This window comes from Anolis sagrei, chromosome Y (genome assembly GCF_037176765.1).
Source record: "Anolis sagrei isolate rAnoSag1 chromosome Y, rAnoSag1.mat, whole genome shotgun sequence".
In the NCBI taxonomy this organism is placed as follows: domain Eukaryota; kingdom Metazoa; phylum Chordata; class Lepidosauria; order Squamata; family Dactyloidae; genus Anolis; species Anolis sagrei.
The window spans coordinates 18,183,512-18,209,589 of NC_090035.1; the positions used below are offsets into that span (position 1 = coordinate 18,183,512).

Consider the following 26,078-nt stretch of genomic DNA (forward strand, 5'->3'; position numbering starts at 1 on the left):
TCAGGAACCCATTTATATTATAGTATATTGCTTTACTTTAAACCCATGAGGACATGAGTGAATTCACTGAGGATCCTACCACCTCTTAATTCCATTTTTGAAGGTACACTCACTTTCACAGACTTCTAGCCTCATGTGTGCTTTCAAAGAAAGTCTGTTCTGAAGACCCACATCAGGGATTTGAAAACTGCCCCAAGAAGCAAGCCTCAGAAGTTAATTCAAAACATCAGAACTGGTCGACTTCAACTGCCGAACAGCTTCTGAGCACAATTCAAGGTGCTAGTTTTAACCTTTAAAGCCCTAAATGGTTTTGGTCCAGACTACCTCTCTGAACGTGTCTCCTGTTACAAACCATCATGAAGTTTAAGATCACCTGGAGAGGCCCTGCTCTCGATCCCACCATCATCGCAAACGCAATTGGTGGGGATGAGGGACAGGGCCTTCTCAGCAGTGGCCCCCTGTCTGTGGAACTCTCTCCCCAGGGACATCAGACTGGCCACCTTCCTCCTGTCTTTTAGAAGAAAACTTAAGACTTGGCTATGGAACTAGGCATTCGATCAGTGAATTGCAGCAATTATAAAGAACACCTAGGCAACTCGCAACAATGAATTGACCCAGACTTGGATTTGGTTTTTAACTGGCATGTTTAATCAATTGTTTTAAATCCACTGTTTTAATGTTTCTAATGTATTTGTTGAATGTTTTATCATGGCGATAGCATCATATGGTTCTTGTTGTGATGCCGTCCTGAGTCCCCCCTTGGGAGGGGTGTGTGTGAGAAGAGCAGGGTACAAATATAGGAAATAAATAATAAACTTTAGGGTTTGCTTAGAGGAAGAACTGCTTCTGGATACTTTAGAGGCATTCGAATGTCATCTGAAATGGATCTCTGCTTTGGGCAGAGATCTATGGACACCAAATGATGTTCAGGAACTTTTAGAAATTTCTGCTCACCTCTTGCTGGAACCAAATAGACCTTAAACTATTTCATCAGGCAATTCCCACTGTTCGAAAATTTTTAACTAGCGTCAGTTTTTAACTGAATTTTTAACTAGCGTCAAGTGGTGAAAACAGAAGCAAAATCAAACAAAATAAGAATTATAGCATCACAAGGAACTCAAGTCCATCACTTTACCAATTGGCTGCAGCTAGATGTTCTGGACTGCAAGTCCCAATATCGCCGACTGCTGCTCAGACTGGCTGGGGTTGATGAGAGCGCAGGGAAAGATGTGTTACAAGAAACCATGCTTCCCAGACAAAGAAATAATTTTACACATATGGCAGAACCATTTTTAGAATATCATCTTCATCATCATCATCATCATCATCATCATCATCTTCATCATCTTCATTATCTCCTATAAGAATTAAGGGGTTTTGTGCATAGCAGTAGTTTAAAAAAAGCAACGTGGAGAAAATCACAATTTCTTTCTCTAACACACACACACATACAGCCTGCAATAGCATGTCTGAAAATAATACAGCTCCTAATGGATTTTGAGGGGGTTGATTGTATTTTTATGCAATCGGTCAAAGTAGAAATCCAAATAATGAAACCCCAGTGCGCCAGTATATCATGTTAGGGCTTTATGAATCATATTGTCAAATACTGTTTTGTATTACAAAGTATGGAATTTTGATGATAACATGGAGAAAGTGCCATATATTAGCAAACTCATACTGGTTTTATCAGGTTAGAAGGCATTTTGCATCTTGCTTCTGGGCAGAAATTTCCTTCTCCCTTTCTCTTCTTATTTATTTCCCACCTTATATTATTCCTGTGCTCTATTATGAATCACCCACAGCTGTTTCCCTGTTCCACATCCAATGTTGCTTGAAAACAAGCATATCCTTTTAGTCTACTACATAGCTACATATTAGCTAGGGTGAATGAGTCCATTTCTCTCTCTACTGCATATATTTACCCTTAAGTCTATTTTCTCCATTAAAAAAAACCTTACATTATGTATTTAAATACATATTTAATAGAGAAATGGTTTTGTAATTCAGAGCAGTCGTACACCGTGTTTCCTAGAGTCTGGTATTCTGGAATTTTTTTTGGATTCCGGTTCCCATAATTGTTGATCATTGGCCAAAGTAGTTAGATTTCTGGGAGTTGAAATCTTTCTATGCTTCCTCTGTGCATTGTAACCATTTCTGTTTTATTCCAAGGAATGGGAAGGATGCCCTTTAGACCAATGCTTAATTTTGGTCCTCCAGTTATTTTGAACTACACCGTCCATGGGAGCTCAAGTTCAAAGTACCTGGTGGACCAGCATTGACACACTACTGTTTTGAACCATTGCTTCTCAACTCTACAGTCCAGATTTTTCCTAGTTCCCTTTCAAGAGTCTTCATCAATTTGCCATGTCAGATGAGGCTTCTGGAAATAAAGCCCCAAACACTTGGAGCTACCAAAGCACAATTCAAAGTGCTGGCTTTAGTCTATAAAGCCCTAAACCAGTGGTTCTCAACCTGGGGTCCCCAAATGTTTTTGGCCTACAACTCCCAGAAATCCTAACAGCTGGTAAACTAGCCGGGATTTCTGGGAGTTGAAGGCCAAAAACATCTGGGGACCCCAGGTTGAGGACCACTGCCCTAAACGGTTCTGGCTCAGCTTACCTGTCCAAACATATCTCCTTAAGATTAAGATCTTCTGGGGAGGCCCTGCTCTCAATTCCACCTTCCTCGCAAGCACGACTGGTGGAGATGAGTGACATGGCCCCTCGACTATAGAATTCCCTCCCTAGTGAAATTAGAGGAGCCCCCTACCTCCTGACATTCAGGAAGAAAGCAATAGCATGGTTATTTGACCAAGCTTTCAGACAGCAAATTTCATAGTGTAATAAGATAATAAGGAATAGTGAACGGACCAATGGAATGACTATGGACGTGATTTTGGATGGCATGATTTTAATAACGGTTTTTTAATTGTGTTGTTTATTGGTGGGTTTTAATATAAATGTTATATTATTGATGTTTAATTTTTTGTGCTTTATGTCTAAATGTTCTTTTAAGTTTATATTTTACTTTGGTTAGGTTTATAGTTATATATTAGGAGCCCCCGGTGGTGCAGTGGGTTAAACCCTTGTGCTGGCAGGACTGAAGGCCAACAGGTTGGAGGTTTGAATCCAGGGAGAGCACGGATGAGCTCCCTCAATCAGTCCCAGCTCTCCATGCGAGGACATGAGAGAAGCCTCCCACAAGGGTGGTAAACTTCAAAAACATCTGGACATCCCCTGGGCAACATCCTTGCAGACAACCAGATCTCTCACACCAGAGGCAACTTGCAGTTTCTCAAGTCACTCCTGACATGACAAAAATGTTTTATATTAGCTTTTGGTTTTCACATGTAGGTATGGGATTGAATTTTGCCTTTATAATGTTGGAAACCACTTTGAATTCCCTTAGGGGGGGAAAGCGGTATATAAATGCAGTAAATAAAAAAATCTCTAACAATTTCATAGGTAAGATGCAATACCAGCCAGAAGTGAATATGAGAAATCTGTAATCCACCTCAGTTTGATTATGGTGATGGCGACCAGCTTCCATGTTATTGGGGCAAAGAATCCATTCCAGGTTTTCCTTAGCTTTAAGTGAGCTGTCCATAATACGGAACCTACTAGAATAGGGGACAGCAGTTTGAAGAGCTCTTTTGAAGTTGATATCAAAACCTGGGTTGCATTCACTAGCTCACTGACATGAAATTTAGTTTCAAATTCGCTTCTCTTGCCTCTTCTCCAGGTATCATTTTTGTGTCTTTGTTTAGCTTTTTGCAGGAACAGTCTTGACTTAAGCATCAAGTTTGAAAGAGTTAAACAAAACAAAAAGAGGAAAATGTTGTAAATAGGGAGGGAAAGGCAGGTGGGAGGGAGACTCTCCATGAAAATTCTGCAGGGAAAAGGTCATTTCGACTTCCTCGCCGCAAAGACAGGCAGCTCATCCTACCCAGAAAAGGATATGCACTAGATGAAGGTTTATTGAGCCATTTGCAAACTGTAACGCAATGCATGGAATACTGATCTTGTCTTACAACGAACAGGAGATATGTGAGCCAAAGGCAGCGGAGTCTTCAAGATAAAGGGATTTTGAAATGATCAAAGATCTTTTGTTTTGGAAATGGGAAGGGCCAGGTCACGGAGTTGTACAACATGTGCTTTGTGCGCACAAGAAGCCAGGAATTGCCATGGGTTGTAGTTGTTGTTGTGTGGCTTCAAATGGTTTCTGTTTTATGGAATTCTAAGGTAGATCTGTCACATGATTTGCTCAGAATGGGTGTGCCCTTGCCTTTCGCTGAGAGAATGTGACTTGCCCAAGGCCAACCAGTGACCTTCCATTGTTGAACTCCCAATAAAAACCAGTTTTGCCAAAAGATAAACTGGGAAGGGCTTTCTTTCACATCTTCACATGTGATTCCCTTTCATGTGAGGCTAAACCAGCACCTTCCTGCTTTCTTTCCACCAACAGGAAAACAATGTCTCATGCCAGCAGTCTTTTAATGAGTAGCTGTTTCAAGGGAAATGCCTTGTTTTTTTTCTCCTTTTATTTAAATTCATAAATAAATAAATCTTGCCTTGGATCTTCTCCTCTGGATATTTTTAGATTGAGGCTCAATGACCAGCCATCTGTCAGGAGTGTATTGGTTGTGAATTCCTGTATGGCAACATGGGGTTGGACTGGATAACACTTTAAGGTCTCTTCCAACTTTAGGATTTTATGAAATCAAGTCAGTATACCATGGGTTGCTGTAAGTTTTTCAGGCTGTATGGCCATTTTCCAGAAGCATTCTCTCCTGACATTTCACCTGTTTCTATGGCAGGCATCCTCAGAGGTTGAGGTTTGTTGGAAACTAGGAAAATGGGATTTATATATTTGTGGAATGTCCAGGATGGGAAAAAGAACTCTTGCCTTTTGGGGGTAGGTGTGAATGTTTCAATTGGCCACCTTGATTAGCATTTAATGGCATAGCAGTTTTCAATGTGTGGCTTCTTGCCTGGGGGAATCTTTTGTTGAGAGGTGATTAGCTGTCCCTGATTGTTTCTTGTCTGGAGCTCCTCTGTCTTTATTTACTGTTGTGATTTTAGAGGGGTTTTTTTTAATAATGGTAGAGTGGCACTGCAGACTACTTCATCTAGAGAAGTCAGCCATAGAGAGCACCTGAACCAACCAACCTGGTTCAGGTGAACCAACCTGGATACAGCATATTATTTGAGAACACAGAAATACTGGACCACTCTAACAACTACCATATCAGACTACACAGAGAAGCCACTGAAATCCACAAGCATGTGGACAATTTCAACAGGAAGGATGAAACCATGAAAATGAACAAAATCTGGCTACTAGTATTAAAAAGTCTAAAATCATAAAATCAGTAAATAAAGACATAGGAGCTCCAGACAAGAAACAATCAGGGACAGCGAATCACCTCTCAACAAAGGATTCCACCAGGCAGTTAAGAAGCCATACATTGACACCGCTAGGCCATTAAATGCTAATCAAGGTGGCCAATTGAAACATTCACACCTACCTCCAACAAGCAAGAGTTCTTTCTCCCACCCTGGACATTCCACAGATATATAAACCTCATTTTCCTAGTTTCCAACAGACATCACGGCCTCTGAGGATGCCTGCCATAGACGCAGGTGAAACATCAGGAGAGAATGCTTCTGGAACATGGCCATACTTACAGCAACCCAGAGATTCCAGCCATGAAAGCCTTTGACAACAAATCAGTATACCATGCTGTAGAAATGCTTTACAGAGGATGAAATTGGGCAGAGGGTCTCTCCTCTGGAAGGGATAGATCCATATTGAAGGTAGAACTTGACGTTAGTCTGGTGTCATGTAAAAAAAGCTGCCCAGAGGAAGATTCCACATTAACATTGACTCTTCCTGTGAGTCATATTTCGGCTTGAATGCTTCCAATGACCATGACCGTTGTTTGCTTGGGAAGAATTTGGCTGTTTACCTTGGTAACCCCATTGTTCTCCGGTAATGAAAGCCATTCCTGCCCACTGGTGACAGCCCTGCAATTCTTTGGATGACTTCAGCTGCTGGAAGGTCAAATGGGTGTGACCTTGCCATTCCATCTTTATGTGCTCAAACCAATTAGCTATCACCAGATGATCCAAATAAGCAAAGACAGAGCTCACAGCAGGGCAATTATGTTGTAAATGGCTTCGTGTTTGTTTCTTTTTAAGACTTTGACACTAAAATTTCTGTGAAGCACATTTTGTTCCTTCTGCAGCATTCTTGACACCCCCTCAGTTCCTTCCTGAACTTTATGACTCTTTGGGACATCTTGGGATTCATGGAGCAATAAGTGGCTTTATTTGACCATCGTTGTTTTCATACGTCGGATGGGAGATGGATTGGAAACACCTTGAGCACAAATTGGCTGTAGTTAGTTACTAGTGATGTTAGGATTGATGCCTTCCCAGGGAATCTAAGAAGTGGCCATGCACAACGCCAGATCATTCCTCCATATAGCTCTGTGTTGTCAGCATTGGTTGGCAATTTCCAAACTGGCAATGGCTCTTGAAGGTTTTAGATAGAGGTCATTCCAAGAGCTGAGGGCTTAACCCAGCAAGTTCTGAGTGCAAAGTATTGGCTTCACTACAAAGATACTACTGTTCAGCTAGCATTCCCCAGGAATTCCTGTAAGATAGACCCAGTTCCTATAATCATTTCCCCAGTTGTCTTCTGTACCAGCGTTTGAAAGCAAAGTCTATCATAGGAGAAGACATTGCAGTTCGGTCAAGCCAAAATTCATGGGGTCACCATCCCCCATGAAGACACACGTGTACATGCCAATTCAAGTTATACACTGGCAGCTTGCTGAAGTTGAAGGGAAATGTATTAGGAACGTCTGAGTCATTTCAGCCCCCAGTGGTGCAGTGGGTTAAACCCTTTTACCAGCAGGACTGAAGACTGACAGGTCGCAGGTTCGAATCCGGGGAGAGTGTGGATGAGCTCCCTCTGTCAGCTCCAGCTCCCCATGCGAGGACATGAGTGAAGCCTCCCACAAGGATGGTAAAACATCAAAAACATCTGTGCATCCCCTGGGCAACGTCCTTGCAGACGCCCTTGCAGAATTCTCTCATGTGGGCAACGTACTTGCAGAATTCTCTCACACCATAAGCAACTTGCAGTTTTTCAAGTCATTCCTGACACGAAAAAAAAGAATCCACCAAAACAACCTAGCAAATGCAATAAGACAAATATGACAGACAGAGAGATGTAAGCCAGGCCAGAGGTCAAGAACCAAAATATGAACACAAAGAGTGTGTAAAGACTATATGAATAAAGACATGAAAACCACAAGAAATCCCAGCAACTGCTGGGAGATTTGTAGGAGCTTGACCTTGAGATGCCTCAATATTAATTGGTCAGATTTCTCATTTAGGTCTCCACAAGAGGCACTGTCTCCATCTTTGCTGCTCCCATATCTGTTGACATGCTGCAAAAGATGGGGAGTGTCATTGGCATTCTCAAACCCTGGGTGAATTGGAGAGTCATTTTCTTGAGATATTGCCTCCACCATTAGTTCTTCAAAGTCAGGAAAAGAGGTATTGTCTGAAGTCAGCGGCATTTGTCTTCTATATGAAATATAGATTGGATTCCACAGAGTGATTTATGGAAACTAGGTTGGAAGTGTAAGAAACTTCTTCAGATCTAGCAGTCTCACCTGGAGTTGGAGGATTCAGACCAAAAAAGGAGAAGGCAGTTTTCCAGGAACCTGCAGTCCCTGATAATAATAGTCTCTCAGACCAAGAACCTTGGTTGAGGCAGAGGAGGAAGCTACTCCCCAGCAAGAAATTTTAGACCCTGAAGACCTATTGCCATCACACACTGATAAAAAGATACTGTGGCATTCCCAATGATTGTTAAGTAGATGACACTGACCTAATTAGGTACCTGATGTCTAGAGACAGCCATCTATAAATTTCTCAGCCACCCCATAACAGCATTGTTGCTTTGTCACCCTCCTTCTCAATGTAATGCAAATTAAGTCAGGACATAAATGCCCTTAATGAAATTCAGCCCAAGGGAGTAAGTGGATGCATCCTTGTGACCTGTTTTGGCTAGAATCGTTTTGTCTTTTCATGCAATGTAAGTCTGTGTGCACTTAACTAAGGAGCAGAGGTGCTCAAAAACCCAGTAATTGAACTACAAAGATATGTAACTGATGCACAGTGGGACTCCTGATACACATTTGGAGGTCCTCACCAGTGCCCCATTACATATATTCCCCAGTTGATGCTGATTAAGTCAACCAGTAAATTTGTTTCCCCATTATTAGAAAATTTCTGATCAAAATTCTATCAACTTGATTTTAACTGGTTAATTTCTATCACTATGTGTAAGAATATGATAATTTTGGAATGTGTTTTGAACCAAAATAATGCAAATAGCTTTAAAAGAGTGAGAGATAGAAAATTGCACATTTGCATGTATGCATCAGTATCACTAAAATCTCTTTTAGTGGAGGTTTTAGTAACCTTTTTCACAGAAAGGTTGGCTTCACTTAGGAAAATGGGAGGCCCACTTTTCAATGAGAAAGTACCGTGCACATGAGCTGATCCCTCTTTTAGAGAAAGAGCTATCTATTCATGTGCACAGGATTTTTTTCCCCTCCAAATGCTTCCCATGAAATTTTTCATTGGCGATACACTGGGATCAGTGGCACAAGATTGTAAAAGAAATGTGGCTTCTGCAAAAGTGTGAGGCTGAACAAATGAAAAGAAGTACAGCGGGAGTTTCAGGGCAAGGTGGCGATCTTCCGATGGGTCAAACAAAGAAATCCTTTCATCATGTTGTCACTTTTTATTTCCGTACAACATCCAACGTAGCAATCAGCCTTTCGGGCTCAGCGTGGTGCTTTGCATTCACAAGTTGACTCAGCGGTAGGCTGTATAAACAGGACTCCTACCGGAAGGAGCTTTATGTCTGTGACATTAGTCTTGTTCAAGAGGGGACAGGCAAGACATCCCAGCCCATTCCAATTTGCTGAAGGTAAACACACGGCACGATTTGGAGACACGGTGGCCCCTCTGTCCCTCCGGAAATAGGAATGAAAAGAAAAGGCGCTTGCACTTGAAGTCCATTCAACTTGAAATAATGCAGGATTAGGACGGCCTGTTGAGAGGAACACATATTTTATTTGAATTAGAAGTCTCGAATCCTTACCCACAAGATTTAATAAAAATATATGGAGTGAATTTGACAGTAAGACAATGTAAAGCTCTGCCATGAACTTCCTTTTTTTTCTTGCATTCTAAAATTCTCTGGATGTCTTTTTTGGAGGAAGCAGAGACTTGGATATTATATAATGCATAAAACTTCAGCAATCTGTCATTGTTCAAGCATGATGGCCTTCCAAGTGTAGGATCTTGGTGGTGGATACGTAGATGGATACGTTGGCAGTTCTAGTCAGGGTTGGCTTGACGTGCCTTCCTCTTAGCATGTTTCTCCCTCTCACCCTCCATTCATGCCTCTTCAAATTCCACAGCACTGCTAGTCAAAGCTGACCTCCAGCTAGAGTGCTCAAGGGCCAGGGCTTCCCAGTTCTTGGTGTCTATGCCACAGCTTTCAAGGTTAGCTTTAAGCCCATCTTTAAATCCCTTTTCCTGTCCACCAACATTCCGTTTTACATTCTTGAGTTGGGAGTAGAGTAACTACTTTGGGAGACAATGATTGAGCATTTGGACAACGTGGAGGAAGCAGAGACTTGAATATCATATAATACATATAATTCATAGTTGTTAGTCTGGAATATTAGTATGCAAAGAAATCTAGCAGCACCTTGGAGAAAATGGCTTTTGTTGCACAAGTTTTCATAGTCTAGGAATTCATTTGCACTGTAGAATTAATGCAGTTTAACACCATTTTAACTGGCATGGCTCAATGGCATGGAATTATGGGAGTTTCTGTTTTATAAGGTTTTTAGCCATATCTGACAAAGAGTGCTGATGCTGCATCAAACTACAAAACAGATGATCCCATAGCCTTTGAGTTGTGACCATTAAAGTGATGCCAAACGGCATTACTCGGAGTTGAAATCTTATAGTCCTTCAAATGCACTCAAACTGCAAGTCCCAGTATTCTTCACCTTTGGAAAGCTGTATAACTTTCTCCCCAGCTCTAAGGAGTCAAGTTATCCTACTAACTCTGGTAAGATACTATGTCCTAGAGGTTCTTGATCCTGCTTCTAAATTATCAGCTTATTCAGATTTTCTGTTGTCAAAGGCTTTCATGACTGGAATCACTGCATTGTTTTAGGTTTTTGGGCTGTATGGCCATGTTATAGAAGTATTCTCTCCTGACGTTTTGCCTGCATCTATGGCAGGCATCCTCAGAGATAGTGAGGTATTCAGATTTTGTTATAGCCAAACCTTTCTTTCATGGGTACATTTTTCCTCCATTGCCAATGTCATTGTTATACCTAACAAAGAAAATCATAGAACTGTAGAGTCCAAGACAGAGATGGAAATAATATCAATGATTATTTATTTTCAGGTTAAAATGTTTCCCAACAGTCAGGAAAAAATAATTGGGAGGAATATTGACTCTCAGTTAACGGGCACCCACAGGGATTGATAGATGCTGCATAAATGTAGTTTCTGGTTGCTTGAGTTACTATTAAAAATAGGCCTAACTAAAACTATATCCCATGTTATTCCATATCATAAACCCTGTATTGACTTGATATTGATATTGAAATATCTTAATTAAAAGCAAATTAAGAAAAATAAAAACAAACTTCCAACATCTGGTTTAAATGATTAATTTGGCTCTTGATCTAATGAAACATAACTAAAAAAGCCCAACCTTTTGTGTGTGTGTTCATGCACATGCATGTATCCATCTGTCCACATATCAGATATATATATCCATTGAGAGATGCATAGAGTTGGAGAAAGAGAGGGCTTTGCAGTGCATTGTTTTTGGAAGCATTTAGTTCTTTGTATACTTTTCTTGTACTACTTAGAAAGTGTGTGTTATGTTCATGTGTTTTGTATATGTGTATGTATATATACACATGCACACACACATACATACAATTTGTCCTGAATTTTTTCTCGATTGCTTTTTTATCAGGCTTACAAATCAAATCAAATAGGTATATTGAAAAAGCTGGGTGATATTATTTCTTTTCTGCACTCGTCGCACAATGTATTGAGTTACGCCGGCTGCTGGACCGCCGCCGCTATTCTCCCTGGATTGAAAGGGAATGACTGTGCGCCGGTTGCAAATTCACTCGGCTTTCCAGCATTACCGCTTAAATCAAGAGGCCTATTCAAGAGATAGAGCAAGTGTTCATTACACAAATCAATTTGGTCAAAAGAACAGCACAGTGGGTACTCAACCATTGCTCACATAATATTGTCAAGTTAATCAAATAATGCCTGCAAGACATTCACAGAGCCCCCGTCTCTCCCCGCCTCCCAGGCTTTCTTTCTTTCTTTGAGAAATAACTTGATTGGTTCAGCAGAAGAAGAAAAATAAAACAAAATTGTGTGTTTTGTAAAAAGAATACTTTAATAGGGTTAAGAACTGTTATGTACTTCCCAGTTAAGCATATGCATAGTGTTGCATGCAGCACAGATTGGAAGACCACTGATAAGCAGAAATGTAATTGCTTTGCTTTCCTTTTCGGGGCATAATGGTCTTGATCTTATTGGTAGGTCCAATGAGTGTAGACCCATTCAATCAGTGGGATTTACATAAATGTGGAGTGCATTCAAACATGTAGCATAAATATCCATGTGTAGAGATAGGTTATGGCCGCCGTATGCAATGGTCTGTTGAATGGCACCACACAAATATCATATGCAACTGCAGTGCACAAAGTGCTACTCCCAGTTTGCAATGTACAACGTTGGATTATATTAGAAGAATATGCCGTTTGTGCAAATAAATCATTCACAAAATACTTTGCATATATATATATATATATATATATATATATATATATATATATATCTGACAGTCAGCCAGTCAACAATGGATCCAATGGGTCTACATTGCTAGTATGACAATTTGTTGATGGCATTGGGTTGCTGTGAGTTTTCCAGGCTGTACGGCCATGTTCCAAAAGCATTCTCTCCTGATGTTTCACCCACATTTATGGCAGGCATCCTCAGAGGTTGTGAGGTGTGTTGGAAACTAGGCAAGAGGGGTTTATATATATGTGGAATGACCAGGGTGGGAGAAAGAACTCTTGCCTGTTTGAGGCAAGTGTGAATGTTGCAGTTGGCCACCTTGATTTGCATTTAATGGCCTTGTAGCTTCAAAGCCTGGCTGTTTCCTGCCTGGGGGATCCTTTGTTGGGAGGCGTTAGCTCGCCCTGATTGATTCTTGTCTGGAATTCCCCAGTCTTTGAGTGTTGCTCTTTATTTACTGTCCTGATTTTAGATTTTTTTTAAAAATACTAGTAGCCAGATTTTGTTCATTTTCATAGTTTCCTGCTTTCTGTTGAAATTGTCCGCATGCTTGTGGATTCAATGACTTCACTGTGTATTTTGACATGGTGGTTGTAAGAGTGGTCCAGCATTTCTGTGTTCTCAAATAATATTATGTGTCCAGGTTGGTTCATCAAGTGTTCTGCTATGACTCATTTCTCTGGTTGAATTAGTCTGTTGTGCCTTTCATGTTTTTTGATTCATGTTTGGGCAATGCTGCTGCGTTTGGTGGTCCCTATGTAGACTTGTTCACAGCTGCATGGTATACGGTAGACTCTTGCAGAGGTGAGAGGATCCCTCTTCTCCTTTGCTGAATGTAGCATTTGTTAGATTTTCTTGGTGGGTATGTAGATTGTTTGTAGGTTGTGTTTCTTCATCAGCTTCCCTATGTCAGTGATTCCTTTGATATATGGTAAGAACACCTTTCCTCTGGGTAAAATGCTGGAAAACTGTGTAAAAGGAAAAGAGGGTAATATTAGGTCCTTTGATTTTGCCTAATTTTTAAGAAGTGTTTTTTTTAGTTTGATTTTAAAAGTTGATGATCCATGTCTTGCTTTTAATGTTGTTGCCCAACTGGGAGGCCTTTAAGAAATAAGACCTGAAATAAACCAAATAGCACTGAATAAGCAATGAAAAGCCTGCCATCTTGGTGTCTTAACTTGAGCATTGGACTAGCAATTTGGGAAGCCCACTCAGCCCTGCAAGCCCATTCAGTGATCTAGAGCATGTCCCACTCTCTCCCACTCTCTCAGCATCAGACAGGATGGAGCATCTTCATGTTGGAATTGAGCTGAAGGCACATGACAACAGCAATTGCAGAATTAGCTATGTGAGGGTAGAGTACAAAGGCATTGTCCCTTCCCATATACAAATTCTGCCTTCCTCAATGATATAAAGTGTTCACAGCTGATAACGTTTGTTTTGGTGGGTTCACATTCCCTGTCTCTTTTCTTTGGGTGCATAAATTGTTCTGTGTTTAGCTGAAAATTTAAGGAATTGCAATATTAGAAAAAAATGGGTGTCAGACTCCTTTTGGGAAGCAATGTCATTATCATTTCTTCCTGTAGCTATACTCCTAATTTTATTGATCATGGACATTTCTAAACATATTACTTTTTATTTTTATATACAGCATAATTAGTGCTGTCAAAGAGTAGCTGGTATCTCACCAAACTGCAAATTTTATAGCATTGAGCCTTGACAATTAAAGCAGTCCCAAACTGCATGAATTCTACAGTATAGAGCAGAGGTTACCTGTGATCCATGGACCACCAGTGGCCTGCAAGAGCTAAAATATGGTCCATGGCCTCACTATTACTACACCGTTGCAATGAGAGGTACTGGTCTCATAAAACCCTCTTATAGTGCCAAGCCTTATTAAATATGGTTTTCTGTGGACTGACAGATGGCAACTATTGGATGGCATATGTTCTGTATCAGAAACTAGAGCTGATGTGGTCTATCCAATGCTGGGAATCACTGGCGTAGAGCCAGCCCAGACAAGTGAAGGTTAACCTGCGGCTTTAAGATTTGCTCCTGCAAACCTGTAATACTCTGTGCAAGACTGGGACTGCAATCTAAGAAGGAAAGAGGAATTGAAGAAACAATAAAGTATTGAACATGCCCGAGCGTGAGTGGGGGGAAGAGAAATAAACCTCCACAAAAAGCGAGGGCTGATGCCATGGTGAGGAATGTAAATTGGCTAAAGAATGATAAATTAAATTTGACATACGAAGACACATTCCATTGTGAAGATGCATGCCTGCCCTGCATATAGTTTCTCTGTGCATTTGTCAATACCTAAATCAAATTTCGCCAAGATTAAACTTGTGTAGCTCTGCCTTATTGATTGAGTTAGAAATGATTATGGAAAAATGAGCCCCTGAGTCCCAGATTAAAGGAGTGGCAAAATGCACTCAACAGTCTTCAAAGCAGCAGCTCCCTTTCAACAATTTGGGAGGTGGAAAGCAACGTTGCTGCAATGTGAAAACGGGGCTTCTTCAGCCTCCTTTACGTGCTAATGCAGGCTACAAGAATACTCTCTGGATTTGGGGTGGTTGGTCAGTCGTTCAGTCTCTGCTGCTGACATCCCAAAGAGGCACCATCTCTCCCCCGCCTCAATGGACCATAGTCATCAATAATGGGGTAAAATATGTAATTGCTTATCAGACCTTTTAAATTAAAAATACAATCTCAGTGGAGTCAGGAAAAGTCATGCAATGAATGGGTGGAAATGACCTTTTCCGTAGAGATGACAAATGATGCCTCAACTCCCCAAGCCAGAAAGCTGGACTGTTATAGCTGATATATAGAGCAGAGCAGATTTATAGACCAAGGTTTGCATTGTTCTGTTGTTTCGTTTTCTTTTCAAAGTTCCAAATAAGTTATCTTGAATTGCAAAGGAGGATGCTTTGTCCCTCTGAATTTGGGGCCATGAAACCTTCTGTGTAATCAAGCCACTGCAACGATGTGTTTCTCTACATCAAAGGACATGAGATGCACCCATCAAATATGAAGAGATTTGTAATATTCAGGAAGGGAGAATCAAAAATTAACCAAAACAAATTCTTCTACTACCCTAAGCACTGAATATTGGATAGGTAGAAAAGAACTAAACAATTGAAGGGGGTGGATTTTATTGTTGTGATCTATAATCTATCTGTATACGTCTATATGGTAGGCTTGTGCATGGATTCAATTTGGCCAGTTCCCTTCTGCTAATCCAACCCGTCCAGCTTGTTCAGATGGCCATAATGGCAAGTGCTCAGCTTCCATGTTGTTTTCGACTGCAACAGAACACTGGCTGTCAAAAGCTAGTTGCCTTTGGTGACAAGTGGAGTGCGGGAGGAAAGCATTTCGCTAGAAGGAAAAACACGGGGGGGGGGGGGGGAGGGGGGGAAGCACCACTTCAGGGCCTGCAAATCAAGAGAAAAGAGAAGATCCTTTTAAGGAAACCCAGGGTAGGATAGGTTCAGGTTGATCATTCTTCCTTCCCTGGGAAGTGGAGATGCCTTCAAGCCTCCTTAAAATGTCTTGGAAAGCTGTGTGGTGTGTTGCAGGGAGAGAGCGCCATGTGCTCACCTGCAGTGCCTGTCTCCTCTAGAGTAGAAACAGCTTTAACTAGGTATTAAACTAGGTCTCCTCTGCAGGTGGTATCTTAACTCTAATGCTTTTAATCCAGATTTTAATGAAGAATATAAGGACAAACAATGAGGGGAAGGGGAGCCTGGGAAGTCCCCCCCCCCAATGGGTTGGATATAAAATGAATATTTTGGTTTCCTGGACCGATAACAGATTTCTGTCCTCCCAAATTCAGGAGGCTCTCGAAAAATGGATCAGGACCCGACTGAAATCTGGGACACCGAAAGAGATCGGTTTACCCAGATTGCACAAGTCTACTGTATTGTATATATTCATATAGAAATCTATACTGATTCTACCTATGGATCATTTCTGGGAGTGAAAATCCACAGCTCCTGTTTCTTCTTTGGTGACCATTAGTATGAATTTCTGTAGTAGAGACGTCTTCAGCAAGTTTTTGAAAGAAAGAATAATCCATATTTTTATACTGAATTGATGTCTCTCCTTTTTCTTAAAGTGAAGTCCAGGTAAAAGGTAGCGCGCGCACACACACACACACACACCACACACACCTCCCCCTTGTTGATGTGTCTGAACAAGAAAACTAAATTAATGAACCTTCCAAAATATTTATATAAAAATGTGTATCTGGAAACATATGCATATCATACATACAGTATAATTAATTAGATATCTCATACTGTTAAGAAAGAAAGAAGGAAAGAAAGAAAGAACAGCCCAGAGCATTCTTAGTGTTATGTTTTACACAAGATCATTAATTTCAATTTTCAAATGACATAATGAAATTAATTGCTGTAGAAGCAGAATGCCTCTGATGACAAGAGTAGAAACCATAAGTAATGTATGTGTATATTGTAAATATGACTGTTTGCAATGATTCACACTCCTACCACAGTAGTATGTGTCAAAAAATATTTTGGACTTGGAGGGAATCCCCTTTGAAGAAAAACTACAATTTCTTGGACTGGAGTAAGTGAGAGGTTTTTTTTCCTGCCTTTCTCTGAATATTAATCATCCATTGAAGCAGCATGGGTGAAATGGAGAATCTACATGTATATGTGCCCTAAAGTCACCTTTTGACATGTGGTGGCCCCATTAATTTCATATAGTTTTCTTGGGCAAGGAATACTCAGTTCCTTCCTCTGAAAGAAAACCCACAGCACCTGGGATTCATTGGTTCCAGTATTAACCAGCACTGACCATGGTTACATTCCAAGATCAGAGGGGATCTGGGGCTTTTATGGTGTTGAGAAAATTGGACATAGTTAAACTGTTGTACCAGTTTGAGTGAAAACAGTCCAACAACAATTTAAAAAAGAATTTAAAACAATTTAAAAACAGCAATATCAAAGATCAAAGGCCTGTCGAAACATATATGTCTTACATGCCCTGCGGAAAGCTGATAAGTCCCGCAAGGTACAGACTTCAGGTGGCAGAGTATTCCAGAGTGATGGTGCCACTGCTGTAAAGGCTCTGCTTCTGCTTGTTGTTAGATGCAAGGTCTTGACACTGGAAATTTCCAATAAATCTTGGTCCTCTGAATGGAGGGATCTCTGGGGGTGCAGCTGGTGCATGAACATGTGTTCATATGTGCATATGTGTGAATCCAAACTAGAACATATTCTGAATTGTAAACTTTTGGGCAGCACCAATCTATAACTTGCTGTTTCTTTTAATGTGCCATAACACAACAGTATGAATATATACCAGTGTATACTATGACAACAGGATTGAATAGTAATGTCAGATGAAGAGACTCATCTGACATTACTATTCAATGAGAAATATATGAAGAATGTTCTAGACTCAACTGGTTCTTCCTTTCTTCTTCAACCTTCATATTGGTGGAGATCGGAATGACTTCCCCAGGAAAAAGAGCTCATATGCAGGAATGAGGCTGGTGCTGTGATTCACTGTCTCTTTTCTCCCCGTCCCTTTGAACTCTTTTTAGCAGACAGACGATGCAGCACAGACCGACGGCCAGCAACAGACACAATCTTCTGAAAACACAGAAAACAAATCACAGCCCAAGCGGCTGCATGTCTCAAACATACCCTTCAGATTTCGGGATCCAGATCTCAGACAAATGTTTGGGGTAAGCACCACTTACTTTCCTATGGCAATATTTGTATACCCAGCTCTTCTTTGGCAGGACCTTTCCTATTATTTATCCCTCCTTTCTTTTCCTCCTGACATTGATAAACTGATTTAATTCAAAATTTAATTCAAAATTTTTATAACAAGATAGATGGATAGGGATATAGATGGATGGAGAGATGGAGAGAGAGAGAAAAAAAATGATAGATGGATACTACATCCAGATTCTTAGTTGTCTTCTCCATCTCCCTTGATATCATTATGAGTGGGCAAGGAAAGTCAACTAAATATCTCAGAAGGTTACAGCCTCCAGGTCATTGACTCTCTTTCTTCTCAGTGTTGCATACTATGGGGAAAAGGGGAAGACTGCTGTCTCCCTGCCTTCTCTTCCATCCTCTTGATGACATGTGGGGGCAGAACAACCCTCCCCCCCATACACACACCACTGCCAGAGATTTTCTCCCTGTGTGAGACCACTTTGAAAACTGCTCAGTTTTAGAAGATGTCTAGCAACAGGGAGAAACTTGATTAAATAATTCATTCTCCATTGTGGGCATGAAAAATTTAACACAGCACATTCAAAAGAGAGAGAAAGGAAGAGAAGTGTGCTACATCTTCACAGTGACATCCATTCAGCTCTTACTGGGCAGGAAGTCTCATTGCATAGCATGGGGATTCCTTTTGAATAGGGCACACAATAGATCAGGTTGTACAACTCTAATGGATTCATCTCCCGACTAACATTTGCTGGTTTACCAGGCGCTTTTCCATTTCTTCCATCCCTGGTTGTTCAATGTGTGCCTTTTGATGTAGCAGTATTGTTTGCATTCTGACATTGGCGTCCTGGTATTCCATACAGCTCTGGGTGGCTTTATTAATGACACCTGAAATAACCAGACTTGACAGTATGAGTGATGTATTGGAAAATGTCACACTGCAAGTGTGTGTCAAGACTTTTTTCCCCAAAAAATCTCTATCTCACGTTAATGCTACATGATTCCTAGCTTTAGCAGCTGACTTTCACTGAATTCACAACCGGGAAAAGTACCTAAATAGGCAGTAGGAATCTGACATCCTCTCCAGATAAGTATATTAGGATTTCTGGCAAGCTGATAGTAGTAGTATGCTCTTCCAGCACAGGAGTGGAAAATAAGATGTTCTCCAGACATTGACGAGAAACATGTTGGTGCCTTACACATACGTATGGTCCACTGTTGGACTGTCATTGTCATTGGCCTTCACTAGAATGGTGAAGAATCATAGAATTCTACATCCTCATCAGATGGCCACCGAGGTCACTCTGCTTCATAGAGGGACATGGATAATTTGGTGCTCCATGCCCCACATAGCCCAGCTCCAGCCAAGGGTGATCATGTGGGGGAAAACATGAGTGTTCAGCTCCCCCACCCCACCCCCATGCATTGCAATGGCAACACAGGAGCCCTCTTGTGTTGCCCTGTTGCCGGCATGCACCATCTCTGCCCTACTTCACCCATGAAGCCAACGAGGCTGGCTAGCTCAGTGGGTAAGTGGAGCTAAATTGGTGCATGCCCCCAAATTTAGCCCTGTGTGATGAGGTTACTAGAGTTGGAAGACACCACAAGGGCCATCCAATCCATATAGGAAAATACAATACTATAGTTCAACAGTTAAAAGGGCCCTCCATTTTCCATCTCTGTTCTAAATAAATTAGTTGCTTTCACCAGTGTTATTCTGGTGGAGAAATCCTCTCTTTAGCACGGGTACTCTAATCCACTATATATATGCATAGTTATTGCAAATATGTAATAGAAATGAAGAATAAACATTATGTTTATTAAATAAACATGGTGGAGTCATGCTGCGGACAACTCTAAGGGAAACGTCCTTGTGTATATGCTACTCCACTTGCATAGAAGAAGCAGATAGTGACACAACATTTCCTTTCCTGTATAACACTATAATGGAGCTCATTTATTAAGAAGCGATAGTGGAAGATGCAGGGGAGGACTTAACTCAGCACTTGCACTATGGAACTTGCTACCAGAAGATGCAGAGTGGCAAGTACACTCATCCTTCCACATTTGTGGGTTTAATTTTTTTGCGGATTTGATTATTTTTTTTTCTTGAGGAATGCTTAGGTCCTCCATTGCTACTCTGTGGCCAATTTCCATTGGAAATTCTAGAGCCAATTCTCTAGACATTAGTAGGTCTTCCAGAGCAAGGCAGTTGATTGTAGAGGCCTCTATCAAAGTGGAAGTAAACACTGGAAGACTTAGACACTCCTAGCGAGGTATTGTCTCAGATTTTATTTGCATTTTTTAACTTTCATGGTGATTCTGTGCTCCTAACTTCAGCAAATGTGGAGTGATGACTGTACATTCATGAAGGATAAAGCTCGCCATGACCGTTGGCTGCAGTAGATATGTGATACTTCCAGTGATGAATCCGTTCGTTCTCATTTGAATTACCCATGCTTTAACTTGTAATTATCAGAAATCTTCATGTGCTCCTAACATCAATGTGCCTAATGAGGTTTTTGCTAATGCTCATGTGACCTTTTTCTGTTTCTTTACAGCAATTTGGTAAAATCTTAGATGTTGAAATTATTTTTAATGAGCGAGGCTCAAAGGTAAGCGATCTGATACACCTGTGGCAATGTTGAATGTATCTGAAGGAATGTAATACAAACAAGAGGAAGCAACTGCGCTACTGTAATAACATTTCTCCCTAAATATCTACTTTAACAGAAATACTAATTGGGCTCCACAAACCCCCTCCTTTTCAACCCCACCACCAATACACACATTTTTAAGTCAATTTCCCAAACAGCATGAAATTCATTGCTCTAATTGCAAATCCTTTAAAAAGGGATTCTTTTTTTAACACCGATAAACTGTCACTAGTTAAGTCGGAATATTGCTTTTTTGCTTTTAAATATAATCAAGTGTTGTCTGTGGATTCTCTCTCCCTTACCTGATAATTGCCGTACTCATTTTCTGAAATTAGTTTGAGTTTGCAGGGGAGGAAGGAAAGGTAGTTAGAAGAAACATATATTTTACTTCTGAAATCGAAGCGAGTCATATAATCTAATATAAGATGGAGTAATTACTTGATCAACTGCAATGATTCTTGGTTATGAAAGTGCAGGTATTTAACTAGTTAGTTAGTTACTTTATATACTCATGCAGAAATCTAGAAATGTTGGGTCAAAAAAGCAACTAAAAACTTGGGTCGACTTATTTACAGGTCAATGTAAGTATCATGCCATAACATTCATGAAAAAAGGAACCACCCCCATCTGTGAATACAGTGGCAAAATACAAGAGCTTAGCCCATTCTAAGGGAATCTAAAATAATAATAATAAATAATAAGCTTTATTTATAGTCCACCACCATTTCCCTAAAGGAACTTGGGGCGGCTCACAAAAGCACTCCAGAGTGCCACACATAAAATAAACAATACATAAGCATAAAAAACAAAAAAAAAATCAAATTACAACCACAACACATCCAAGGCACATAACACCACATAATAAATTTTAAAATTTCTAAAATACAGTAGTGCCTGCGGATAAAACTGGCTGTCTTCAGTTAACAAGCTAAAGGGTTGGAGTGAACAATCAGTCCTCATGTGCAACCATTGCAGACTACTCAAGGTCAAAGGCCCATTTAAAAAGCCATGTTTTTAGGCTAGACTGAAAGGTTGGAGAGTGGCATTTCAGAGCCAGGGAGCCATCACCAAGAAGGCCCTCTCTCGTTGCCACCAACCGTACTTGGGGCGGTAGTGGGACCAAAAGAAGGGGCTCCCCAGCAGATCTCAGCCCGTGCTGCTCTTATCCATGGCAGCAGTTCTGGTCTTTTTGAATGCCTTTTGGGGGGGGGGGGTGGCAGTGGCAGATTGGAAGAGTTGACTTTTCTCCTCTCCATAAAATGATCCTCAATTTAACCATGATCACCACAAAATCTATGCAATAGTTAAAATTTCCAAGGTGCTATTGAATTTAGTCTGCTGCTTCTCTAAGGATGATATAAAGCGGAAGCACTAATTTCCCTATGACCTGGTTTGCTCCTGCAAAATTCCAGGAAATGTAGTTTAGGGAAGCCGAGGACCTCTCTAGCTGAGAATTCCAGTGGCCTGCCGTAAACTACAATCGGATCGTTCTATCTCCTCACTGCAAGAATTTAATTAAAAACAGTGAAGTTTTTCTTGTCAAGACTTGTTCTATGTAAAAAAAATGCACTTTTTGCCAAGAAAACAGAATTTTCTGTGCAGAATAGTTTTCTCTGCATAAACCTGCTTTTTACATAGGAATGTTATAATTTGCATAGAAAATGACATTTTTGTAAAAAAAAAATGCTTTTGGGTAAAAGAAGTCCCCATTTCCAAATATTCATCTCTGTCTAGGATTCTCCTCATCACACTTTTCCTGACATGCATAACACCCAATTTTAACCATTTTAAAACTGTTTATTAGATGACCTGCTTATGAATAAGATCAGCTGGATGCCCAAAGCCTCTCCCTTTTTTCTTGCCCATCCCAGTTCTTTCCCCAATCATAGATTACTCAAGTCATTGGTCCATTTTGCATTGACACTGTCCTGACTAGAAACATGCGAGGGCACAGGGATCAAGCCATCATTGTTTGGTACCCACTCCAAAATCTTCAACAAAGAATCTTGTTTCACTACACTAATTTGTTAATATACCAACATTACAGAAATGCAGTAGCTTCTCTTTTGATGATACAGTTCTAGAAGAGGAAAGCAGTTAGTTTGATATTGTCCTTCTCTTCTAAAAAATGTCATTATATTTTATTGGGGCCGAGGGGGGGGGGGAGTTTGTAGAGAACAGAGTTAAAACAGATTTTTAAGCATCCTTTGTTTAGAATTGTTGGATTAGACTATGTTGATGCTATGAATATGTTCTGTTTATCTCCCCCTTCCCGTAATAAGCGAAATATCCAGTTTTGCAGTTAGCTGTTATCTGGAAGCTACAAATGCAAGTGCAAATCACTTGGAGCATATCATTTTAAAATAGTAGCCAGGCCAGATAGCATGAATTGCTCAAAGCAGTGTGCTAACTAAAAGGGCAGAGTGAATAGTTCTGGAATTAATAATGTGATATTGCATTTTGCAATGTGGATTCAGTCCTCCCTCATTTGTAGTTCTATGTGTTCTTTGGCATATGGGCATGCAAGCATTTCTTGTCCTAGCAGTCACAACTACACCATTAATTTCATTTCGGGCAGCAGATCTGAGCATCATTTTCATAGTGGTTCTGCATAGAAACAAGATCTATGGAAAGTCTTGCAGCGGTTCTCCTGGGATGACTGGAAATAAGAGGGTCTTGCAGGTCAAAGGTTAGGTTTGCATAGCACAGATAGACATTGTTGTTCATTCGTTCAGTCGTCTCCGACTCTTCGTGACCTCATGGACCAGCCTGCGCCAGAGCTCCCTGTCGGCCGTTACCACCCCCAGCTCCCTCAAGGTCATTCCAGTCACTTCAAGGATGCCATCCATCCATCTTGCCCTTGGTCGGCCCCTCTTCCTTTTGCCTTCCACTTTCCCCAGCATAATTGTCTTCTCTAGGCTTTCCTGTCTCCTCATGATGTGGCCAAAGTACTTCAACTTTGTCTCTAGTATCTTTCCCTCCAGTGAGCAGTCGGGCTTTATTTCCTGGAGGATGGACTGGTTGGATCTTCTCGCAGTCCAAGGCACTCTCAGCACTTTCCTCCAACACCACAGCTCAAAAGCATCGATCTTCCTTCGCTCAGCCTTCCCTAAGGTCCAGCTCTCACATCCGTAGGTTACTACAGGGAATACCATGGCTTTGACTAGGCGGATCTTTGTTGCCAGTCTGATGTCTCTACTCTTCACTATTTTATCGAGACTGGACATTGCTCTCCTCCCAAGAAGTAAGCGTCTTCTGATTTCCTGGCTACAGTCTGCATCTGCAGTAATCTTTGCACCTAGAAATACAAAGTCTGTCACGGCCTCCACGGTTTCTCCCTCTATTTTCCAGTTGTCAATCATTCTTGTTGCCATAATCTTGGTTTTTTTGACGTTTAGCTGCAACCCGGCTTTTGCACTTTCTTCTTTCACCTTGATTAGAAGGCTCCTCAGCTCCTCCTCGCTTTCGGCCATCAGAGTGGTGTCATCTGCATATCTGAGGTTGTTAATGTTTCTTCCAGCAATTTTCACCCCAGCTTTGCATTCATCCAGCCCCGCACATCGCATGATGTGTTCTGCATACAAGTTAAAAAGGTTGGGTGAGAGTACGCAGCCTTGCCGTACGCCTTTCCCAATCTTGAACCAGTCTGTTGTTCCGTGGTCAGTTCTGACTGTTGCTACTTGGTCCTTGTACAGATTCCTCAGGAGAGAGACAAGGTGGCTTGGGATGCCCATCCCACTAAGAACTTGCCACAATTTATTATGATCCACACAGTCAAAGGCTTTAGAATAGTCAATGAAGCAGAAGTAGATGTTTTTCTGAAACTCCCTGCCTTTCTCCATTATCCAGCGGATATTGGCAATTTGGTCTCTCGTTCCTCTGCCTTTTCTAAACCCAGCTTGAACATCTGGCAACTCTCGCTCCATGTATTGCTGGAGTCTTCCTTGCAGGATCTTGAGCATTACCTTACTGGCATGAGAGATAAGGGCCACTGTCCGGACGTTTGAGCAGTCTTTCGCATTTCCCTTTTTTGGTATGGGGATATAAGTTGATGTTTTCCAGTCTGATGGCCATTCTTGTGTTTTCCATATTTGCTGGCAAATGGCATGCATCACCTTGACAGCATCATCTTTTAAGACATTACACAGGTGAAAACAGGGACACATAATAGATTTAGCAACGAGGTAGAACAGATGAACTTGAAGAGGCTGCAGCAGTTTGTTTTTTTCTGACCATGCTGGGAAGGGCAAGATTGTGCTCTCTCCTTTCTTCTCTCTGCTTGGATAATCATGTGCCAACTAATTTTGTGCTCTCTAGGAAGGCCTGGGCCCTCCAGTGCAATTCTATGATCAATTGCTGCCAGCATGACACTGGAGGACCTAGAGATTCCAAGAGAGACCATATCAATGAAATCAGATGTGCAAAAGCTAAACTTGCAACTATAGAGGGTCTACTGCCTCTGTATGTATTCCTGTGCATGTATTTACATTGACAAGTGTGTGAAAGAATCTCTGGATCCTGTTATAAGTCCTTTTCTGAAGGAAAATGAACAAATATGATCTTGTGAAGCTTCTTGTCTTAAGGAACTGTAGTTCTAGATCTGATCAACTTTCCAGAGAATCTCCAATTTGTTTCTTCTCCTCTGAAAATATTTGTGATCCCTCCTCAGGCATGGGTAAAATACCAGGTCTTGCCTCTTGACCCACAATATTACAAAATAGCTCTGCTGCCTCCTTTGAAATGGATGGGGATATTTCTTGATAACTTTTGTTGCCTATTTAAGAGCTTGCTCCAGTGGCTAAATTGAAATAAACCACATGTCCTTTCCATCATCCGACCATACAGGTTCTTGCAGTAGCTGCATGGAACAAGTCATTTGCACCAAAGGTGCAATGAGTGTGGAACCTGCTTTGATGAGCAGCCTTCAAGCTTTATGCTGGTTTAAGGAGAGGTTGGACATGACTTAGATATCTGGAGCCATACATTTTGGCTTTCTTCCATTTCCTTGGTGACTGCAAGAACCAAGGTTTGAATGAAACAAAGGACTGGGTTTGAGTCTGTATCCACCTAGAGAGTATCACTTTGAGCAAATTGTGTTAAACATCTTGGGGTGAGAATGGACTCATTCAAACATAGCCTTGTCTATACATCCCGAAATGCAATGAAGTGTGGGAGGAAGGCTTGGACACACTCTCTATCAACCTTACAGATCATGTTTTGTGATGGAGTGATGACACCAGTGGCTGTTTGTGACTTCCATGTCAACAGGATGTTGAGTCCTCATCAGGTTTTAATCCAAATGATAAACATGCTATCCATAGTGCTGAATTTATTGTGGATATGATCTTTAGTGTTTTGGATAGTCCCTTTAAAGTTCAATATAAAAACTAGGGTGGATTGACTGTTCAATGACATGGAAACCACAAGATGTCACTGGTAATTGTTGCTGTTAAAATCATCCTATCCATGGGGAGTAGGAGGTGAATTCAGCTGAGACCTGTTCCACCACTTCATTGCATGTCCAACATGCATGGCAACCCTCTGTTGAAACTGAGTCAATAGTTTCAGAATTATTTGTGTACATTTTATTCCAACTAAATGAAGGAGACAAATAAAAACAATGTCTAGTGGAACGTTGATCCAATCATTTGCATTTCTGCATTCCGTTCTACCTTTGTTCATATCATGTAATAGCATTTGATTCTTTATAAGAGTCAGGAAGTCTATCGTTTACTTCTACTCCCAATTTTGTTCTGTTG

At 40.9% G+C, this 26,078-nt stretch overlaps 1 protein-coding gene across 13 annotated transcripts in view; it reads left to right on the forward strand.

The window, feature by feature from the left end:
• Positions 1 to 26,078, forward strand: part of LOC137095529 (RNA binding protein fox-1 homolog 1) — a 1,101,487-nt gene that overhangs the window by 986,487 nt on the left and 88,922 nt on the right. For all 13 annotated transcript variants that reach the window (XM_067462295.1, XM_067462296.1, XM_067462289.1 and 10 more), the window contains 2 exons: positions 17,521 to 17,664; positions 20,224 to 20,277. In XM_067462295.1, coding sequence (XP_067318396.1) covers positions 17,521 to 17,664; positions 20,224 to 20,277 — 198 coding nt within the window. The remainder of the gene's footprint in view (positions 1 to 17,520; positions 17,665 to 20,223; positions 20,278 to 26,078) is intronic.